General features: G+C 37.4%; 4 protein-coding genes across 14 annotated transcripts in view; 3 read left to right on the forward strand and 1 right to left on the reverse strand.

The window, feature by feature from the left end:
* Positions 1-729: 729 nt before the first annotated feature.
* On the forward strand, positions 730-6733 carry LOC126618747 (uncharacterized). Its single transcript, XM_050286894.1, has 5 exons — positions 730-1154; positions 1530-1721; positions 2088-2324; positions 3627-5540; positions 5847-6733. Exons 1-5 carry the CDS (start codon positions 1118-1120, stop codon positions 6524-6526), a joined length of 3060 nt encoding a protein of 1019 aa, XP_050142851.1. The 5' UTR covers positions 730-1117; the 3' UTR covers positions 6527-6733.
* A 492-nt stretch (positions 6734-7225) lies between these two features.
* Positions 7226-19625, reverse strand: part of LOC126618750 (putative pentatricopeptide repeat-containing protein At1g12700, mitochondrial) — a 29124-nt gene continuing 16724 nt past the window's right edge. For 2 of the 8 annotated variants that reach the window (XM_050286905.1, XM_050286901.1), the window contains one exon: positions 7226-7724. In XM_050286905.1, the coding sequence (XP_050142862.1) occupies positions 7346-7724 (379 nt within the window). In that variant the 3' untranslated portion in view covers positions 7226-7345. Of the gene's footprint in view, positions 9223-19625 lie in introns of those variants that run through there. The other 6 variants (XM_050286900.1, XM_050286899.1, XM_050286902.1 and 3 more) reach the window with 6 other exon arrangements.
* Positions 12515-16003, forward strand: LOC126618752 (pentatricopeptide repeat-containing protein At1g12775, mitochondrial-like). 3 transcript variants are annotated; one of them, XM_050286910.1, is made up of 2 exons: positions 12515-12709; positions 13180-14643. In XM_050286910.1, exon 2 carries the CDS (start codon positions 13201-13203, stop codon positions 14080-14082), a length of 882 nt encoding a protein of 293 aa, XP_050142867.1. In that variant the 5' UTR covers positions 12515-12709; positions 13180-13200; the 3' UTR covers positions 14083-14643. The 3 variants fall into 3 exon arrangements, with proteins under 3 accessions (XP_050142867.1, XP_050142866.1, XP_050142865.1); XM_050286909.1 differs by having other exon boundaries at positions 12523-13654; positions 13788-13967; XM_050286908.1 differs by adding an exon at positions 15731-16003 and having other exon boundaries at positions 12568-14086.
* Positions 14780-16160, forward strand: LOC126618754 (pentatricopeptide repeat-containing protein At1g62910-like). Of its 2 annotated transcripts, none has more exons than XM_050286913.1 (2): positions 14780-15699; positions 15918-16160. In XM_050286913.1, exons 1-2 carry the CDS (start codon positions 14921-14923, stop codon positions 16084-16086), a joined length of 948 nt encoding a protein of 315 aa, XP_050142870.1. In that variant the 5' UTR covers positions 14780-14920; the 3' UTR covers positions 16087-16160. The 2 variants fall into 2 exon arrangements, with proteins under 2 accessions (XP_050142870.1, XP_050142871.1); XM_050286914.1 differs by having other exon boundaries at positions 14780-15410; positions 15482-16160.

A 19625-nucleotide genomic window follows, 5' to 3' on the forward strand; every position in this document is an offset into this window, starting at 1 on the left:
GGTGGCCACGGTTGTCAATACATCCAGACACGTGACATCCAAGTTTTAGTCCTCTACGATCAACCACATGAATTCTATATGGGCCTGCATCAATTTATAGACTTTTCGGGACTCTTTTGTCCTTTAGATCAAGGAGAAAAACAACCGTTGATTTAGTAGAAAATTCAAAATTGGAGCACGGGTCTTTCCATTTTGGTCCAATTCAGATCACCATTTTTCAATTATATACATTACGATTTCAAAATCTCTCGTCTTTCTATAGTTAGATGAATTTATTTTATGTTATAACTGTTTATCAAGAAAATAAATATCGAGACTTTACTTTTAAATGTTATGATTTAAACTCTATCAAGATGTAGAATTACTTATTTATTTATACTAAAATACAACGATTTAGTATCAGAGTAATAATTTCTGACTTGACATGAACAATTTTAGTAAAACAATAAAAGTGCATTCGTAACTCAATCTTTTTAACTTGGCTATTGCGATATGATATTTTTCAAACAGATTACATAAAACCAACATCGTTTACATGATGGTGACTTTCATTGCAAGCGAAACCTAAAATGTAAGCGCCTTACCCGTTTATGAAATAAACAGCTCAAACTTGAAATCTACCATTGAAGCAAATGGTCATGGGCCTTACCCGGTTGGTTCTATAATCACTATCATTTTTTTGCTTGATTACCGTACCCAACCCAACCATGCTCAAAATAAAAAAAATGGCATTAGGTCATGAAAAAACAACCGCACGATTTTAGTGGGCCACCGGTAACCTCATACAATTACCATGCACCTCAATGTAGACAATCACAAAAGGTTCATCCAATGATTGAATTCTTCGTATATAAGTTAAAGCACAGTCACATGGGGAGATACAGTGGTCGAGCGATTGTCTAATGCGCCGTCACCCATAGACTGTTCCGTACAACACTCTCACGGTCTCTCTCCGGAGTCTGCCCCCCAGAACACCAGAAGGACTTGCAGACATTTCGAAGACTTTCGATTCCGTTTGCTTCTTCTTTGGGTCACATTCCGAGCTTTTTATATTGTATTTTATTGTTTTTCTCTGCTGCTGCCATCTCTTCTGTCATCCCAACTCTTCCTTTTGGACATGGATGCTCAAGATCTAGTGAGAAGTCACAGCACAGGTTCTTATCTTTCTTCTTTTTCTGAATCTTTATTTTCTTATTTTTTGTGGGGTTTTCTGGATTTTGATTTCTGGGTTGAAAATATTTTTGATGGGTTTTTCTGGGTTTGTCTTTATTTTCTTGTACTCTCCCTCTCTATGAATCTTTATTTTGTTGGCTTCTGGGGTTTAAGGGTTTTCTATTTTTATTTGGTGTTTTTGATTATTTCTGTGAATTGATGAATGTTTGTTTTGTTTGCTACTGGGCTTTAAGGGTTTTCTAATTTTTTGTTGTTTTTGATTATTTTTGTGAATTTGATAATCTGGGTTGTTGTTTGTTTTCGCTATTCTTTTTGCGTTTTCTGAGTGTTGGTGTTTTTCGTTGTTGATATTGCAGGGCATGAGAGCCATGGAGGAGTCCATGTTTGCAGCAAATGTGGGTGGCCCTTTCCGAACCCACACCCAAGTGCCAGGCACAGGCGTGCTCATAAGAGGATTTGTGGAACCATTGATGGCTACAAGTTGGTTGGCTTACAGGAGAACACCCAGTCAGATGATGAGCACTCCGATGACGACCGCAAAACCCCAAGTGAGCTAATTAAGTTTTCCGCTCTACGTAATCTACCCTGTTTGGTGGCTGTAAAAATATTTGGAAAGATTCTAAAATTTTGGAATTTGGGATTTGTTTATGCATTGGGGCAGATATTTAGGACTATGCTATTAAGCTGATAGAGAGATCACCTGGATAATTAAGTAAAATCTTTTTAGAAACCGGCAGCTAAGTGTGTAAAACAAATGATATACTATGATTTGATTGCATCTCAAAACAGTAAGAGGGGTTTCGATTTTCTGCAGTTTTTGTTGATAAGCCGATGGGAAGTTAGATATATTATTCTTTAATTCCTTTGATAGATCTTAAATCATGGTATTTATGGTACTGAATTTTCTGTGTAAGGTTCGAAAGTATTGGAAAGAAGTAACAACGAAAAGGGCAGTGGTCTAATTGGGGAAGGATCTGTCAGATCAGAAGATGCGGTGTTCTCAGATGCTGTTGCAGAATTTTCGGATAGTGGATCTGGTGCAGGAACTGGAGAAGGGTTAGAAGATGTTTTGAAATCAGCAACTAGTGTGGAAAAGGTTGCCAAGAATGATTTGAATGCCATCCAATCCCTTAATGATGGGGAAATCAACGGTAACGTTTCAATAAACCAGTCCAATTAATCATATTAACTGTGTTTTGGTGACATCTGATTAATTATTTATATGTAACTGTTTGATTAGTTAATGTATCTGTCTATGGTCTGAAAATTTGATTTTTTGCGGCTTAATCATTATTTTCTTTATTAAGAGGGCACTCAAAAACAAATTAAATGAATTAGAATAAATAGAACCATTGTCTGTTTAATCCATTACATTGAAGGATGACATGATAATTTCCTAATCAGGAAAATAAATCGTTGTAAAGGGGAGGGATGGGTTCTGTAGGGTATTTGAGTGTGCACACCTGCAGTGCGTTCAGTTGCTTTGCTTTGTCACTCATCAATGTAGGATATAGTTTGTTCAACAGTGATGACACGTCTAGGTTGGAATATGAGTGGATAATTCTTGTGAATTCTGTTGAATAGTATGAGTAGATTATGGTTCATATTGACATTCCACACACCCATACCGCCGCCCCTGACCCTCGCAAAGCGGGGAGCCTTGTTGGCTTGGGGTCGCCCTTTTTATTTGATTGGTGACAACTAATTTGATTATATAAGTTAGCATGTTTGTCCTTTTTGAGAAGATGTATGGATAATATGGAAATATTTTCTTATACAAAGAAAAGAAGAATATGGAAATGTTGGTCCAATTTTTAAGTATGGAAAACACAAACCAAAATGTAATTTTAGTGTGATACTGAGTTTATGTTCTGGATTAAATACTTTTAAGCTGCAGTAAACTGTAGATTGAGTGTAAGGTGTGTCATGTTAGATTTTAATCTACTTACAACTAAAACTTCTGCAAAACTTCGAGAGTATTCAAACAGCGTATAAAGTGAAACCGTATTGCGCTTGAGAACTAAAATCTATCCGTGTTTCATTGAATTTGTTTTTTTCCTTGAGTTCTGATATTACATTTCTGTACACTTGGTTGGATGGGAGTTCTTCACATAAAAATTTCAAAATAGTGTTCTGCCATATTTGTTATCATGGGTAAACGAGTTTTCATGCCTTTGAAGTCACAAGTCCTTTTAAAATTCATGATAAAGAGATGATATTCTTCAGTGCAACATTAATTGTACCCAATATCGACTTCTTTTGTAATGTAGTGATGGTGAATGTTCTTCTGTGTTCTTGCATTGGTCTGCATTTTGTTTAATATGTTCGCGTACATTTCTTTATGTGAATATATTTTGTCATTACATTTCTCCACCTTTGTCGTCAGATTACATTAGTTGCAGTAACAGAATGATTTATCTCTCAATAACCTGATGCAAGTTTCTTAAATCCAGAGAATACAACTAATCAGCTGGGCTATGCACCAGAGTCCCGAGGATCTATGTCAATCACTGGCATAGATTCAATGAAGAGGCCAGAGTCAGCTGTGCAGGATGATAGGAATGGTTCAGAAGATGACGTACACCCTATTACCGATGTATCAGAAGATAGCAAGAAGGCCCGTGCTACTGACAGTGTGATTGAGAGCTCTTTAACATCCATTTCACAGGAGGGCCAGGTGAAGGAAATCAAAGCAAGTGATCAAGATAGAAACTTACCATACGGTTTGGTCGCACCCAATGAAGTTTCCAGTGAAACAGCTGAGGGTGCCTCTAAGTTAGAAAGAACAGTTGAAGTGACTTCAGACTCTTTGCGAGATATTGAAGTTGTTCCATCAGAGAAAGAGCATATTCATGTGTTTGATTTGGATATTCCCCAAGTTGGTCTTTCCCCTGATGTTGAATCTGTTGAACATGCACAAGCTTCTGTTAATACCGCAGAAAATAAGGTGGATACCACAGACGAGATGCACTGTTTCAGTTCTGGTGGATTAACTGAGAGTAGCAACTCGAAGGGAGAAGGGAGTGCATTTGTACATGTGCTTTCTGTGCCTGATGACCTACCGGTGGTAGACAATGCTGCGGCAATGCTTGAAGGTTTCAAAACCTACAAAGAAGAGAAACTAGACCAGCCCACTTTTTTGGACTCTTGGGAACAATTTAATGACGAGGAAAATGGTGTTAAAAATCCTGTTTCAAATGACAATTCTCAGATTTTCCAGTCAAGTAATTTAAGTGGAGGCACTGTGGCCTCTTCAGATATGCATGATTTAGAAGCTAGCCGCGAACTGGATGGAGGCAGCAGCAAGCCAATGGTTAAAGAAGTGCCTTCTGAAGAAGCCAATGTGTCTCAGGTTGAGATCAAGACTACTGAAAACCAAGGTTCAGATGAAAAATCACCCCCTGCTGACATTGTGATGCCTCAGGTAGCTAAAAGCTTGGTTGGCTCTCCTGAAGGACAGGAGACTTATGATAATTATGAGTCGTTACAGGTGAACTTTCCAGAAAGTGATACAAATGTCGCATCTGATGCAAATTCCTTGAGCAGTACTGGTATAAATCAAACAACACACTCTGTTGATCTGGATGATAACGAGAAAGATGAAAAATGTGATTTGAGTGCAGATCATAGCAGCAAAGGACCTGTAGAAGGAAATGTTATTGACGATGGTGATCATGAGACTGAAAAGTATGCTATAACTGAGGATGAGTACATTGAAGTATCTATGGAGAAAATTGTTGCTGAGAACCCTATTACTAGTTTGGAAAATACCAGTTGTCTCTCCAAACTTCAAGTTAATTCAACAGACATACTGAATGGCGATGACTCTGGTGATCACGATAAGGGTGAAACTGAAAAAAGCGTTGTATCTGGAAATAAAAGCAGGGGAGGATCTATTGAGGAGAATCTTTTGGTGAAGCCAAAACTGAACCTGGACAGCAGTTCCAATTCTAGCAGAGCTGACCTCAATGTAGTTTCAGATACAAAGAAAAGTGTGATGGAAAGTGAGATTGATTGCAATGACAAGGTCCAGCTAGAAGTTGGGGGCAGTACTGCTGCTGGGTCAGATCATGGTCCCAATGTTGAATCGTCACAGAAGAGTTTAATGGACTGTGGAATGAAAGAAGTAGGTCTGTCCTCTTTAGATACTGAATCTTCTGTTCCAAATCTGTCCTCTTTAGCTACTGAATCTTCTGTTCCAAGTTTCACCGCTGCTGAAGATAACTGCTCCAGAGAGCTCCTTGGGGTTTCTTTGCAGGAAGAGAATGATAAACTTGTTGAGCAACAGACAAGTTCGTCTGCACTTGATGTTGTTGACTCGAATAGCCAAACTGACAGCCTCGAAGGCAACTGGGGATCTGTTTCAGGTACAAGCATTAATGAGTTACGTATAAAAGTTCTATTTTTGTAGGTCTAGCATATATCTCCATCTTAGAGGGTCTCCTTCATATCACTTTCTCGTTGGATCAGTTTATATATCGTTTAATAATGTTTTTTTTGTGATAGATTTACAATTGTTTAGAATAGTCGTATACCATATTTATATTTTTTGTTTCTAGGCTGTCTTTTACAGTCTTTTCTCTATGCATAAATACCTTATTCAATGCTTTTGCTCAAAAGGAAGTGTTAAAATTTTCTAACTTCGGTCTATTTGCTGTTGATGCATGGTACAGTTTATTCTATCCAGTCGGAGGCACAAGCTGTTATTGATGCTGAAGCTGTACCACCTACAGATCCCCAAGCTTCATTGGAAGGGAAGGCGAAACTTGCATCTGAGAGGCAATACTCTGACAAATCTGATACGTTTGAGGCACCGTCTTTCATGACATTGGTTGAACCTGGAGGCGTTGATAATCAAAAGGCTACTGCTGCTGAAATCAAGACAGCACAGAACCCGGAACAGCCAAGACCTGCACCTTTGCAGGCTGGGTGGTTTCCTTCTATTACTCATGTTGTGAATGAATCACCGGGGAGAAAGAAGAACGAAGAGATCATCGCCAAGGTTACAAACTGGAGCACTGGGAAGCAACACACTCCTTTGAAAAACCTTTTGGGTGAGGCCTACCTAGAGAACAAAGCCAAGTCACCGAACCAAAAAGAAAGTCAAGCCCCTGCGCTTCAGAAAGATGATAAAGCAGTGACGGGGAAGGACAATGGTCGTGTAACAACGACAGTGAACTCAATTCTGGCTCCCGAATCACCGACAGGTCAGGCATCTAGGAAAGACAATGTAAAAGAATGGAACTCTCCGGCAAGGTACCCTACAGAGATCAAGAGTGAAAAGCGGAAAGCCAAGGGGAGACCGTACTGGGCACAATTTTTATGCTGCTCATCTGCGCATCAGCATCCGTAGCGTCTCAGTTCAGAAATTTTGAAGTGAAGCTTGTGAAGTTTTCAGTCATTGATGCACATATTGTCTGTGTGTTAGCTCTAAGTGTTGACTTCTACCGACTTAGGTGCATATTGTCAGTATGGTTATTTGAGTCTGGGATTTTTAGTAGGCTGGTACTGTATTTTACGCGACAGTTCAAAGTTAGTCGATGTTTGATATGGGATGAAATTTCAGCTTGAGCTAAACCGCACAACGGGCTAGAAATATCTAGGTATTGAATTCAGCATAGGTTATCTCGCACTCTCCCACCAAAAATGTCGGTAATTCAAGTAGCGTCCCACTGTTTGTTCTACATAAATTTTCGGCAAAACTCCACTAGATCATTCAAAGTTCTAATCGAATGGCTAAATTCTCTTTAACCAATCAAGCTGCAAGCCCCTCACGGCTATGTATTTGTATCCAATGTGCAATATCAATGCATTAAACGTGTCCTTGCGAATTTCGGTTGCTCACCTAAATTATACAAAATTTGTGCGGTTGCAGACTTGATTTGTGTGGTTGCGAAAGCGCTAGGCAGTGAAATTCCAAATTGGTTCAGTTGCCATAAGGACGTATAAATACACAAACTGCAGATCAAACGAGGGAGATCGATGCTGCTCATGTGCGGCTAAAATATATTCCATTTCCGGCTCACATAAACTCGAAGGTGGGTGAGGAAGGTGAATGGAAATCTATCATTAATATAAATTTCAAACCATGTAACATGTTTTTCTGCACATGAAGCATCAGGACAAAGAACCTCTTAAAGTTGTTCCCGTTTCCAGACCAGGATTTGAGGCATCAATCCTTCTTGGACCTTTTCTTACCAAGCTTCGAAGTTCCATCTATTCTCGCCTTAAATTCTTCGCGAACCTCATCGGTCAACACTTCATGGCAGAGAGCACCCGAAAGTATCTTCAAAGTTACGAAATTAGGTAAGATTCCATGGCATACCATTTCGTCAAATAACCTTGTGGCTTCTTTCCATTGCCTGGTACGACACAATCCTTTAATTAAAGTGCTGTAAGTCACAACATCAGGCTTTTCCCCTCCACGGAACATTTCGTCGACAAGATTCAGTGCCTCTGCAGTCTTCCCTTCCTTGCATAAAGCATCCAGTACAGAATTGTATGTAACAATATTAGGCAAGGCTCCATAATCAATCATGGTTTTAAGTAACCTCACACCTTCCTCCCAGTTACCAGACTTGCATGAAGCAGAAATCAAGGAAGTAAAAGTGACAACATCAGGCTTTGTGCCGTTCGTTGTCATATTTTCCAACAGAGTAATCGCTTCTTGAATTCTTTCTTCTTTACAAAGAGTGTTCATAAGAACATTATAGGTGTATACATTGGGTGAAATTCCACTGTTTAGCATGCAAATCAAGAAGCTCTTGGCTTTTTCCAACCTCCCCGATTGGCACAATGCAGAGATCAAGGAAGTAAAAGTGACAACGTCAGGCTTTATACGTTTCTCAGTCATTGTTCCAAACAGAGTAAGTGCTTCTTGAATTCTTTCATCATTGCACAGCGCGTTGATTAGAACATTATACGTGCGTACATTAGGAGAAATTCCACCGTTTAGCATGCAAATCATGAAGCTCTTGGCTTTTTCCAACCTCCCCGATTGGCACAATGCATAAATTAAAGTGTTGTATGTGACAACATCTGGCCTGACTCCATGATCTTCCATTCCTTCAAAAAGAGGGAGCACTTCTTCCCAGCGACTCATGTTGCATAACCCATGAATCAAAGAGTTATAACTGATAATATCCGGTACAACACTTTTGTTGATCATATCTCGAAATAGGGTCAAGGCATCATCCATTCGGCTTTCTTTACACAAGCTATCGATGATTGGATTGTAGCAGTCTTGGTTTGGCTTAAACCTTCCATCTTCCAACATATTCGTAAGTATCTCAAGTGCCTTAGAAGTTTTCCCAGCCTTGCATAGTCCATTGATCATGGTAGCATAAGTGATTTCATCGCATGTGTATCCCTTCTCTTCTATTAACTTGAACAGCTCCATTGCCTCAGTCAGGGAACTGTACTTGCAAAGCCCATGAAGCAAAGTATTTATAGAATGAGCATTGGGTTGAAGACCGTATTTAAGGGTAATTGCTAAAACAGAGAAACAAGCGTTCATCCGGTTCAGCCGGCACAAGCAATTCAGAAAAATATTCATTGTACAGACATCAGGTCGGAATTGAGCGCAACCCATCAACTGTTTACACATAGAAACCACAGCAGAATATTCCTTCATCTTGGAGAGTGCCCCCAACAAATAATTCAAAGTCCAAATAGAGGGCAAGGGTTTGGTTTGAATCATGGAATTAAAGTAACCCAATGCTTCGTCTTTCCTAATTCTTCCAGATTTGCATCGAGTCTGAATCATACTCTCCGACACCAAATGGGTTTGTTTAATTCTATGCGTACAAGTAGGATTAGCATTAACAGCGTCGGAATGAAATCCCCTACTTGGATTCCGCAGGATGGTAAAAATGAAAGAAGGAAGATTACCTGGAGATGGAGGTCTTGTGGTTATCCTCTTCATCTTCATCTTCATCTTCGGTTTCAGTTGGCCACGCAAATTCAGCAAACCTCACTTCCCGAAGAAGAGATAAAATTAAGGAAGAGAATTTTTATTTATTTTCGCCCAAGTATGTTATAATATTTGGTGTACCAGCAAAGGTCACACACTTTGTGTGTTGAGAAATATTTTTTGTTATATTTTAAATGTGAAACTGTTATTAGCATTTTAAAAATCTCAATCTACATTCTTCATAAATGTATTTTTTTTTTAATTATGAAAAGTTTGAAGTGCACAATGAGATTTTTGGAGTGCCGATAACAATTTCCTTTAAATATTTGTTTTTTTATTTTTTTTATGAGAGGAGTTATTTGTTTTTAACGGGTTGGCACGCATCCAAAAAAGATAGGAAAGAGAGAATGAGTTGGGAGGGTTAGCAACCGAAGAGGTTTGAACACATGTCGTCATGAAAGAGGTCAACACATTTCCATCATTGTGGCAAGGGCCACTTGCATTTGGGAGGGTATTGATAAGATGACATAGCTGTGAGGTTTAAAAAAAAGTAAAAACGTGTTTGTACAAAATTACTTTAATGCCCACATTGTTTTATCATATCTTCTTTTAGTTTTGTATTAAAGGGTATAGCAGTAATTTTATTTGTTTTTGGTTGACAAACAATGTTTTATTAAAATGTAGTTTAGACTATGACATTTGATCCAAACAACATTTAAATTTTATCGTGATAATTAAATAGGCAAATGAATTTAGATTAAATTGAATTGTGCAAGGATGATTTATGAATCGAGACTTACAAAATAGACAGTTCGGATCATTGAATTCAATGTATAGGTGGGTCACACAACTAATTAACATTTTTTTTTAAATGGGGTCCCTTCCTTAAAAAGCATGTATAAAGTATATCTAAGTGCATCTCCAGAGGGAGTTGCTGTCAAATTTGATAGCAGTTTCAAATCTATTTTTAGCAAGGTTTTAAAAGATGCTAGGCTCTAGTCGAGCGGTGACTTGGGGTTTAGCTCCTAGGCGGATTAGGCGGATTTAAGTAATGAGCGTTAGAGGGTGAGATGATTGGATAAATGACTGAAAAAAACATATATAATGATAATAATACCTAATTATATATAAATAAATGATATAATATTAATAGTAGTGGTATGGTACGGTATACCACTGGTAATGGTTTTAAATACCATTACCGTACCAAAAATGTATGGTATGGTACAAATACCGTATCATTACCAATGGTACAAATTTTTTGGCACAACTTTGATGCGGTACTGTTGATAATTCAGTTGTTAATGATAATTTACCAAAAAATTCCACCCCTCAAAGCCTTCTAAAAATCAGAGACTCATATAACCATACTGACAATATGCACCTAAGTCGGTAGAAGTAAACACTTAGAGCTAACACAGACAATATGTGCATCAATGATTGAAAACTTCACAAGCTTCACTTTCAAAATTTCTGAACTGAGACGCTACAGATGCTGATGCGCAGATGAGCAGCATAAAAATTGTGCCCAGTACGGTCTCCCCTTGGCTTTCCGCTTTTCACTCTTGATCTTTGTAGGGTACCTCGCCGGAGAGTTCCATTCTTTTGCATTGTCTTTCCCAGGTGCCTGACCTGTCGGTGATTCGGGAGCTAGAATTGAGTTCACTGGCGTCGTCACCCTCGACAAACCTCTACAAATAACACTAGTTGTCAACATATTTTGATAGGAAAACTAATGAAAATGACTTAAAAACTTTGAATTTTAATAATAAAGACAAAATAAATGGTAAAGTGAATAGTACCAAGATTGACTTTTTGATGTAAAAATGTGGTTTTTTATTAAAGTAAACAGTACCGAGAACTTTTCTTTAAAGTTCCCTATTTTGATATAAACTTTTGATATATATTGACAGGAATTGACATATGTATTGGTGCTCAACCAAATGGCCTAATGAAACTTTTTGGTTGCATCTAATTTGAGCCAATCTTTCCTAGCCCGACTTAATTTGCCAAGACTGCACAATCACCTTCCCACCTTTTAATTAGTTATATTCATTTTGAATAAAAAAAATATAGTTATATTCATCATCCAACTCTTATCCTCCTGCAATATAAAAATAAGGCCTAAGGCGGAAGATAACCCAGATGATAAAAAATAAAAATTTAAACTCTTATGGTAAAATTTGTTAGGATTTATGGCCTAAAATTGAAAATTATATAAACTCTCCGTTAATTATTAGCACGTGAGACACACATATTAGGCTAAAGGGTTAATATCAGTTTATTACCCTAAAGTTTCTTGTTTTTCAACATTTGGTACATGAAGTTTTTTTCATTCAAAAGTAGTAAATAAAGTTATAATTTTGGAACACTTTCATATATTCATTACATTAAGGTTACTGTTAAGTTTACCGTTAATTGATGATATGGCATTCACGTGGACAATGACTCTGCTCAATTTCTCTCTCTCTCCCTCCCACATCTCTCTGACACACAGCGCACTGCTCCGTCCTAATTCAAACTATAAACCCTAATCTCACCAGTTCCCCTCTTCGATTCCTTCCAAACCCACATCGCTGATTGCTTCCTCCACCTCTCCTCATCTTCCCACGACTTTTTCTTCCTCCCATGGCTCTCGAGACCTCCTTGACCATTTCCTCTACATACACCAAAAGTTCAAAACTCTCCTCCCCCTCTCTTCCACCAAAACCCACATCTCCAAACCCACTGTTTATTGCTACATCTCCGACTACTTCAAGCGCATTGTCAAAGCCCTAGCCGTCTGCACGCCATCCGCGACGGAATGACTAACCTTTTGAAGTGACTCTAACAGTTATTTTCAACAAAATGACTAACCTTTTCCAGTCTAAAGCACTTCTTTGATTCTTAGGAGCAAGATGGAAGTGGGTAAGGAAAAATCCAATGATGATTTCAAAAGCGTATGTCTTGATCATTACCCACGATTCATCTCATGCATTTCTAAAGCACATCTCTACTTCTAAATATCCTTTTTCAGGACAAAGAGTGATCTTGCTTCATCTCGTAATGAAGAAAGCCATCTTGCATAAGGTGTTTTATTCTTTACTAACTAGACCATCAATTATTTTCTTGAGATAACACCTTCCAGCTTAATTTGGCAAGACAAGCGTTATCTAAATAATCTGATCTTTTGATGGGGTTTAAACTTTCCTAAAAAGTAGTGCCATCAGTTGGGTTCTTCAATGAAAAAAAATGTGTTTTTTCAAAATCATAAGTACAAATAGTAATATCTAGAAGCAACTTTACACTATTCTAAAAAAAAATCATTTTTTTAATTAAGGGCAAGAGAATACTTTCAATTAATGAAATTTTTATATTAACAATTCTATCCATTTTTTTAAAATACTTTTAGAACTACAATTTATCAAACATTTATTTATTTTTTTTCCACAGCTATTTATTCACACCGAAGCAGTTTTGGGAAGAAAAAAAAAAAAAAAAACAATAACCTCAAACTCGCGTTCCTTAATTTTTACTCTTCCTCGAAAATGACTAGTTTAACGAAGTGAGGTTTGCTGAATTTGTCCGGCGAACTGAAACTGAAGAGGACGATGAAAAGGATAACTACAAGAACTCCATTCCCAGGTAATCTTCCTTCTTTCATTTTTACCATTCTGCAGAATCCAAGTCGGGGATTTCATTCCGACGCTGTTAATGCTAATCCTACTTGTACGCATACAATTAAACAAACCCTTTTGGTGTCGGAGAGTATGATTCAGACTCGATGCAAATCTGGAAAAATTAGGAAAGATGAAGCCTTGGGTTACTTTTATTCCATGATTCAAATCAAACCCTTGCCCTCTGTTTGGACTTTGAATTATTTGTTGGGGGCACTCTCCAAGATGAAGGAATATTCTGCTGTGGTTTCTATGTGTAAACAGTTGATGGGTTGCGCTCAATTCCGACCTGATGTCTGTACAATGAATATTTTTCTGAATTGCTTGTGCCGGCTGAACCGGATGAACGCTTGTTTCTCTGTTTTAGCAATTACCCTTAAATACGGTCTTCAACCCAATGCTCATTCTATAACTACTTTTCTTCATGGGCTTTGCAAGAATTGTTCCCTGGCGGAGGCAATGGAGTTCTTCGAAGAAATAGAAACGAAAGGATACGCGTGCAATGAAATAACTTATGCTACCATGATCAATGGACTATGCAAAGCTGGGAAAACTTCTAAGGCTCTCGAGATACTTACGAAGATGTGGGAAGATGGAAGGTTCAAGCCCAACCCAGAATGCTACAATCCAATCATCGATAGCCTCTGTAAAGAAAGACAAATAGATGAGGCATTGACCCTATTTCGAGATATGATCAGCAAAAGTGTTGTACCGAATATTTTCAATTATACCACATTGATTCATGGATTATGCAACACGAGTCGCTGGGAAGAAGTGCTATCTCTTTTTGAAGGAATGGTAGATCAAGGAGTCAAGCCTAATATTGTCACCTATAATGTTCTTATGACCACTCTTTGCAAGGAAGAAAGAATTCAAGAAGCACTTACTCTGTTTGGAACAATGACCGAGAAAGGTATAAAGCCTGATGTTGTCACTTTTAATTCCTTGATTTCTGCTTCATGCAAGTCTGGTAACTGGGACGAAGGTGTGAGGTTATTTAAAAACATGATTGATTATGGAGTCTTGCCTGATATTGTTACATACAGTACTGTTCTGGATGCTTTATGCAAGGAAGGGAAGACAGAAGAGGCACTGAATCTTGTGGAAGAAATGGTCCGTAGAGGTGAAAAGCCTAATTGTGTGACTTACAACTCCTTAATTAATGGATTGTGCCGGACCAGCCAATGGAGAGAAGCCACAAGGTTGTTTGATGAAATGGTTTGCCGTGGAATCTTACCTAATTTCATAACTTTGAACATACTCTCGGGTGCTCTCTGCAATGGAAAGATGACAGATGAGGTTCGCAAAGAATTTGAAGCGAGAATAGATGGAGCTTTGTAGCTTGGTAAGGAAATGGTCCAAAAAGGATTGATGCCTGGTCTAGAAACGGGAGGAATTTTAGGGGGTTCTTCGTCCTAAACTACATGCTTCACGTGCAGAATGGTTTGAAATTTATATTGATGAAGAGTGGTAATATGTAATTGGACTTCTAAGGATGAGTGGTTATATGTTTCTCCTTTTTGTCACACGCTACTTGTGTGATGTTACTTCAAGATCCTCCGTTTCATGGTGCTTCCAAATTAAATGTTGGTCCCTCTCCTCTAGAAATTGGTCATTCAAGGAATATTTCAGCGAGAGGATTGATTAGAGACAACATGACTGCTAATATTGGCCGAGGTGAGATTTTATCTGCTCAATCACGAGTCTTCTGCGTGGTTGCAGTCATAGTATAACTTCATCTTTTGGTGGAAGTTGACTCTCATTCTCATCTTTTGCCATATTGATTGCCTAATGAACAGGCACTGCCTATTTTTATTTGATGTCATATGGATTCATATTTGTTGATTCCATGAGGTATTTTAAATGGTGGAAGTCTCGGATGTTAGTGAGACTTGGTGCTAATCAGGTTGCTACTTAGTGTGTGATATTTGAGCGTGCGCTTTCCCTAGCTTGTGCAAAACTAAATACTTCTGGAAAGAAGGCAGCGGCAGATATATGTTGGCTGCATACCGACTTCAGTTTAGGGCTTGTTTATTAACCATATCGTTATTAATTTTTAGTTTTTTGTTCTTGGGGTGTGATGAAAGGATACGCATGCAATGAAATAACTTATGCTACTATGATCAGTGGATTATGCAAACAAGGGAAAATTTCTAAGGCACTCTAGACTCTTAAGAAGATGTGGGAAGATGGAAGGTTTGAGCCAAAACAAGATTGCTACAATCCAATCACTGATAGCTTGTGTAAAGAAAGCCGAATGGATGAGGCCTTGACCCTATTTCGAGATATGATCAGCAAAAGTGTTGTACCGGATATTATCAGTTATAACTCTTTGATTCATGGGTTATGCAACATGAGTCGCTGGGAAGAAGTGCTCCCTCTTTTTGAAGGAATGGAAGATCATGGGGTCAGGCCAGATGTTGTCACCTACACCACTCTAGTTTATGCATTGTGCCAATCGGGGAGGTTGGAAAAGGCCAAGAGCTTCTTGATTTGCATGTTTAACGGCGGAATTTCACCAGATTTATACACATATAGTGTTCTAATCAACGCGTTGTGCAAGGATGACAGAATTCATGGAACAATGACTGAGAAACGTATAAAGCCTGATGTTGTCACTTTTACTTCCTTGATCTCTGCTTCATGCAAGTCGGGTAACTGGGAGGAAGGTGTGAGATTATTTAAAACCATGATTGATTATGGAGCCTTGCCTAATATTATAACATACAATTCTGTACAGGATGCTTTATGCAAGGAAGGGAAGACTGCTGAGGCACTGAATCTTGTCGAAGAAATGTTCTGTAGAGGGGAAAAGCCTGATGTTGTGACTTTCAGCTCTTTAATTAAAGGATTGTGCCGTACCAGCCAATGGAGAGAAGCCACAAGGTTGTTTGACGAAATGTTATGCCATGGAATCTCACCCGATTGCATAACTTTGACGATACTTTCCGGTGCTCTCTGCAGTGGAGGGATGACATTGACAGATGAGGTAAGAAATGGTCCAAGAAGGAAGGATTGATGCCTCAAGCCTGGTCTAGAAACGGGAATAGATTTCCATGTTTTTCTTGTTTCCCTTACGGCTTTGATTGATCCACCCCCCCCCCCCCCCCCCCCCCCCCAAAAAAAAAAAAATCACCTTCGATTTTATGTGAGCCGGTAGTCGAATATATTTTAGCCAGACATGAGCTGCATCGATCTGTCTCGTTCGATCTGAAAGAACAATCACCATGGTCATTTATACGTACTTCATTGACTGCGTCTATGTATTTATACGTCCTTACGGCAACTGAACGATCTGAAAGAACAGTCACCCTTGTGAGGATAAGCTCAACCCCTTCTCCTTAGTGTAGATAACATCGTTTGTTAAAAAAAATTTCATTTGACAACTAATTGAATCATATTATTATGTGCGTGCGAAATGCTTTTTTTATAATTGGAACTACGTGCCTCTTAAGTGCTTGAAAATAATATTTAATAAATAAATGTGTGCAAAATGCATTTTTTAAATCACGGCGCGTTATGCACCTCTTAAGATGTTTTGAACACAACCTTCATGATTTTCCTTATTTTTTATCATATTTTCCTTTTTCCTTCATGTGGGCACCAGCAACTTTCACTCATTTCTTTTTTTTTATTTTTTATTCTTTTCTCTCTTCCCACTTATATTTATATTATATTTTATGACAAAATTACCAAATTACCCCTGCATTATTTGATGCATTATTTTGGGTTGCTTTTAAACTTTTTTTGTTTTTTTGGGGGCATTTTTGTCCAAGTCTTTTTGGTGAAGCTATGACCTCTAATTGGGTATGCTGACTTTATATACAAAGATATGCCCACACACAAAGTATGTGTGAAATTCTTTATTTTTGTTTTTAGAATTGAAGAAGAGAGGAAGAGAGCGAAATAGAACATGAGAGTGGGGAGAGAAGGAGATAGGTTTATTTTTAATTTTTTAATTTTTTTTTAAATTAGAGATGTTAAAATCACTTATAGGTGAGGCTTAAACAAAAAACAACAAAATTTTGTTTTGTGAAATTAGATTATTGCCTTTAACTTTTTTGTTGTGATAGCAAACTAAATAGTCTTTTCGCTCTTTTTTTGTTGACCAAGAGGGTTCTATTAGGAGAAATTAGGTTCTTATCCATTTTTTGCTACTTCATAGCTTAAAACCTTATTCTTTTTTCAATTTTTGATCAAGTTTCTTAGGTTTTAATAAACATCATTAATTATTTCAATAATAAAATATTTTTAATTTCTAAATATGTTCATTTATTGTTAGAAATGTTTCATATGGTATATTTATATTTATGGCTAAATTTTTTATCATATATTTTCAATTTTTATTTTGTACCCATTTTAAATTGGAAACTCTTTTTTAATTTGTACCAATTTTCTTTTCAGTTTTAATTTGTACCAATATATTAATTTCTTTTTGTGCCCTATTTTCTAATTTATTTGTACCCATTTTTAATTTTGCTAAATATACCCATGATAATTATATGTATTTATTTTATGTTTTAAAATATATCATTAGTTATTTTTTAAAAGTGGGTACATTATTTTTTGCTATAACTTTGTGAAGAACAACATTACTCTATTATTGATTTTTAAGTATTTATTATATTTTAAAAATATTATTTGAATTTGTTTAAATTTCATAATTTGTGGGACATTAAATGTATAAATGTATGAGTTAAATCTCTTAAACGATGCTAAGGACCTCAACCAAAATATTTAAACAAACAAGGTTTCAGTCTAACAATTAGACTGATTAGGGACCGCAACGAAAAATACATGTTCTATTAATATGTAATTTAGACCATCCCTAAATAAGATGTCAAATTTTAAAATTTAAATTTCCAGCTTATGTGACTCATCAATCGATATGTCAAATTTAAACCATTATTAATTGTATGACAAAAATATAATTATTCATTGCATTATTTACTTTTCATAATTGTAATTAGTATTTGTTTTGTCAAACGATAGATTTGTTAGATTAGGGAATCAATGGGGTTCGAACCCACATCGTGATGGAAGGACAACACTCATCTCCACCACAATAGAAGACCACTTGCTTGTAATTAGTATTCTTAAAACAAAAGATAATAAGAAAAATTATAAAAAGCATTTATTATCCACTAAAAATCAGTGTTCTAAAAAGCGGGCGGCTACCTAGTCGCTCAACGGCAAAGCACCGTTGCGACTACCCCAAAATTGTTTGGGAAATTGGCTAGCCTATTAGGCGGCTATTTGGGTGGGCTAGGCGGCCGTTGGATGGGCAAGGTGGCGACTTTGATGGCTAGTGGCCTATGGATGGAAAATTGTAACAATACTCTGTTTTTCCGTCTCGTCGTCCTTTGGGTGCGTCACTTTGTGAGGCCCCGATACATCTGGCAACGATGTAGGATGAAGCCAATAGAGAGAAGGCGTGCTCTGTTGTTACAGAAAAGAAATGGGACGGAGAGACAGAGAGACAGAGAGAACACGTGATCTGTTGCAGAAAATGAAAAGGACAACGACAAGGTAAAGGTTAGTTAGGGTTTTGTATTATTGAATAAGAATGGGCTTTTGTTTCGACTTTCAGGTCCATTTAGTTTTAAAATTAGGCCCACCTCTAGTGGAGAACGTACAAAAATTGAGATGCTCTTAAAAAACCTTATAAAATTAATAGAAAGAGTCATAAAATTTCCAATAAAATGTATATTTAGTGGAGTAAGATTCTCTCATTTCCTAAATCATGTATCTAACCTCTACTTTCCCAATAAAAAAACCCAAGCCTTCTTGCACTGCGACTCTTCATCTTTTCACTCATCTAGCCACTGTCTTCAACTCTGTTGCTCCAGTTACGGCGACTCTCTCTCTTTTCGAAGTCCATCTCATCTTCTCCTTCATCAAATTGGGATGTATTTCTCCCTGACTTCGTCTGTCAAGTTAATTTTTGTACAGTTTTAAAGAATGTAGAGATGGAATTTAGGAATCTTTGTACTATTTTTTTTAGGGATATTGGGTTCTTCAGCAATACTTCCATCTATTTACTTCTTGTTTCTTAGATGAATCTCTATAAAATTATCATAATTAAATAAAAAAGTTTTAGAAACCCAAAGGGAGTGGCCAAAACACGTTTGGGCTTCGAATTGGGTCAGAAAAAAAAAATCAAATTTTGGCCCAAAACAAAGTGGTAATTACCATTACCATACCATGCCAATTGAACTATTTGACATGCCAAAAAAATTTGGCACGGTAATTGTAATAGATTTTGTCATACCAAAAGTTTGGTATGGTAATTGGTATATGAGTTTTGGTACGGTAATCGTACCAATACCACCCCTAGGCTTTGGTACTGTATTTTACGTGACAGTTCAAAGTTAGTCGATGTTTGATATGGGACAAAATTTCAGCTTGAGCTAAACCACACAACGGGCTAGAAATATCTAGGCATTGAACTCAGCACTAGTTATCTCGCACTCTCCCACTGAAAATGTCGGTAATTTCAGTAGCGTCCCACTCTGTGTTCTACATAAATTTTCGGCAAAACTCCACTACATCATTCAAAGCTCTAATCGAAGGGCTAAATTCTCTTAACCAATCAAGCTGCAAAGCCCCTCACGGCTATGTATTTATATCCAACGTGCAATATCAATGTATTAAACGTGTCCTTGCGAATTCCCGTTGCTCATCTAAATTATACGAAATTTGTGACTTGATTTGTGGTGGTTGTGAAGCGCTATGAGTGTTATACTTCTAGGCAGTGAAGTTCCAAATTGGTTCAGTTGCCGTAAGGACGTATAAATACAGAGACTGCAGTCAGCGGAGTATGTATGAATGACCATTGTGAGTTTGTTTCGATCAAACGAGAGAGATCGATGCAGCTAATGTGC

The sequence above is a fragment of the Malus sylvestris genome, chromosome 4 (assembly GCF_916048215.2).
Source record: "Malus sylvestris chromosome 4, drMalSylv7.2, whole genome shotgun sequence".
NCBI lineage: Eukaryota > Viridiplantae > Streptophyta > Magnoliopsida > Rosales > Rosaceae > Malus > Malus sylvestris.

Excerpts from the sequence above, each read along its gene's own strand:
- LOC126618754 (XM_050286913.1), top strand. The coding sequence starts at position 14,921 with ATGTGGGAAGATGGAAGGTTTGAGCCAAAACAAGATTGCTACAATCCA. Across the intron at positions 15,700-15,917 it reads ACGATACTTTCCGGTGCTCT|CAGACATGAGCTGCATCGAT; the intron begins CTGCAGTGGAGG and ends ATATATTTTAGC.
- LOC126618752 (XM_050286908.1), top strand. The coding sequence starts at position 12,676 with ATGAAAAGGATAACTACAAGAACTCCATTCCCAGGTAATCTTCCTTCT.
- LOC126618747 (XM_050286894.1), top strand. The coding sequence starts at position 1,118 with ATGGATGCTCAAGATCTAGTGAGAAGTCACAGCACAG. Across the intron at positions 1,722-2,087 it reads TGACGACCGCAAAACCCCAA|GTTCGAAAGTATTGGAAAGA; the intron begins GTGAGCTAATTA and ends TTTCTGTGTAAG. Across the intron at positions 2,325-3,626 it reads TAATGATGGGGAAATCAACG|AGAATACAACTAATCAGCTG; the intron begins GTAACGTTTCAA and ends TCTTAAATCCAG.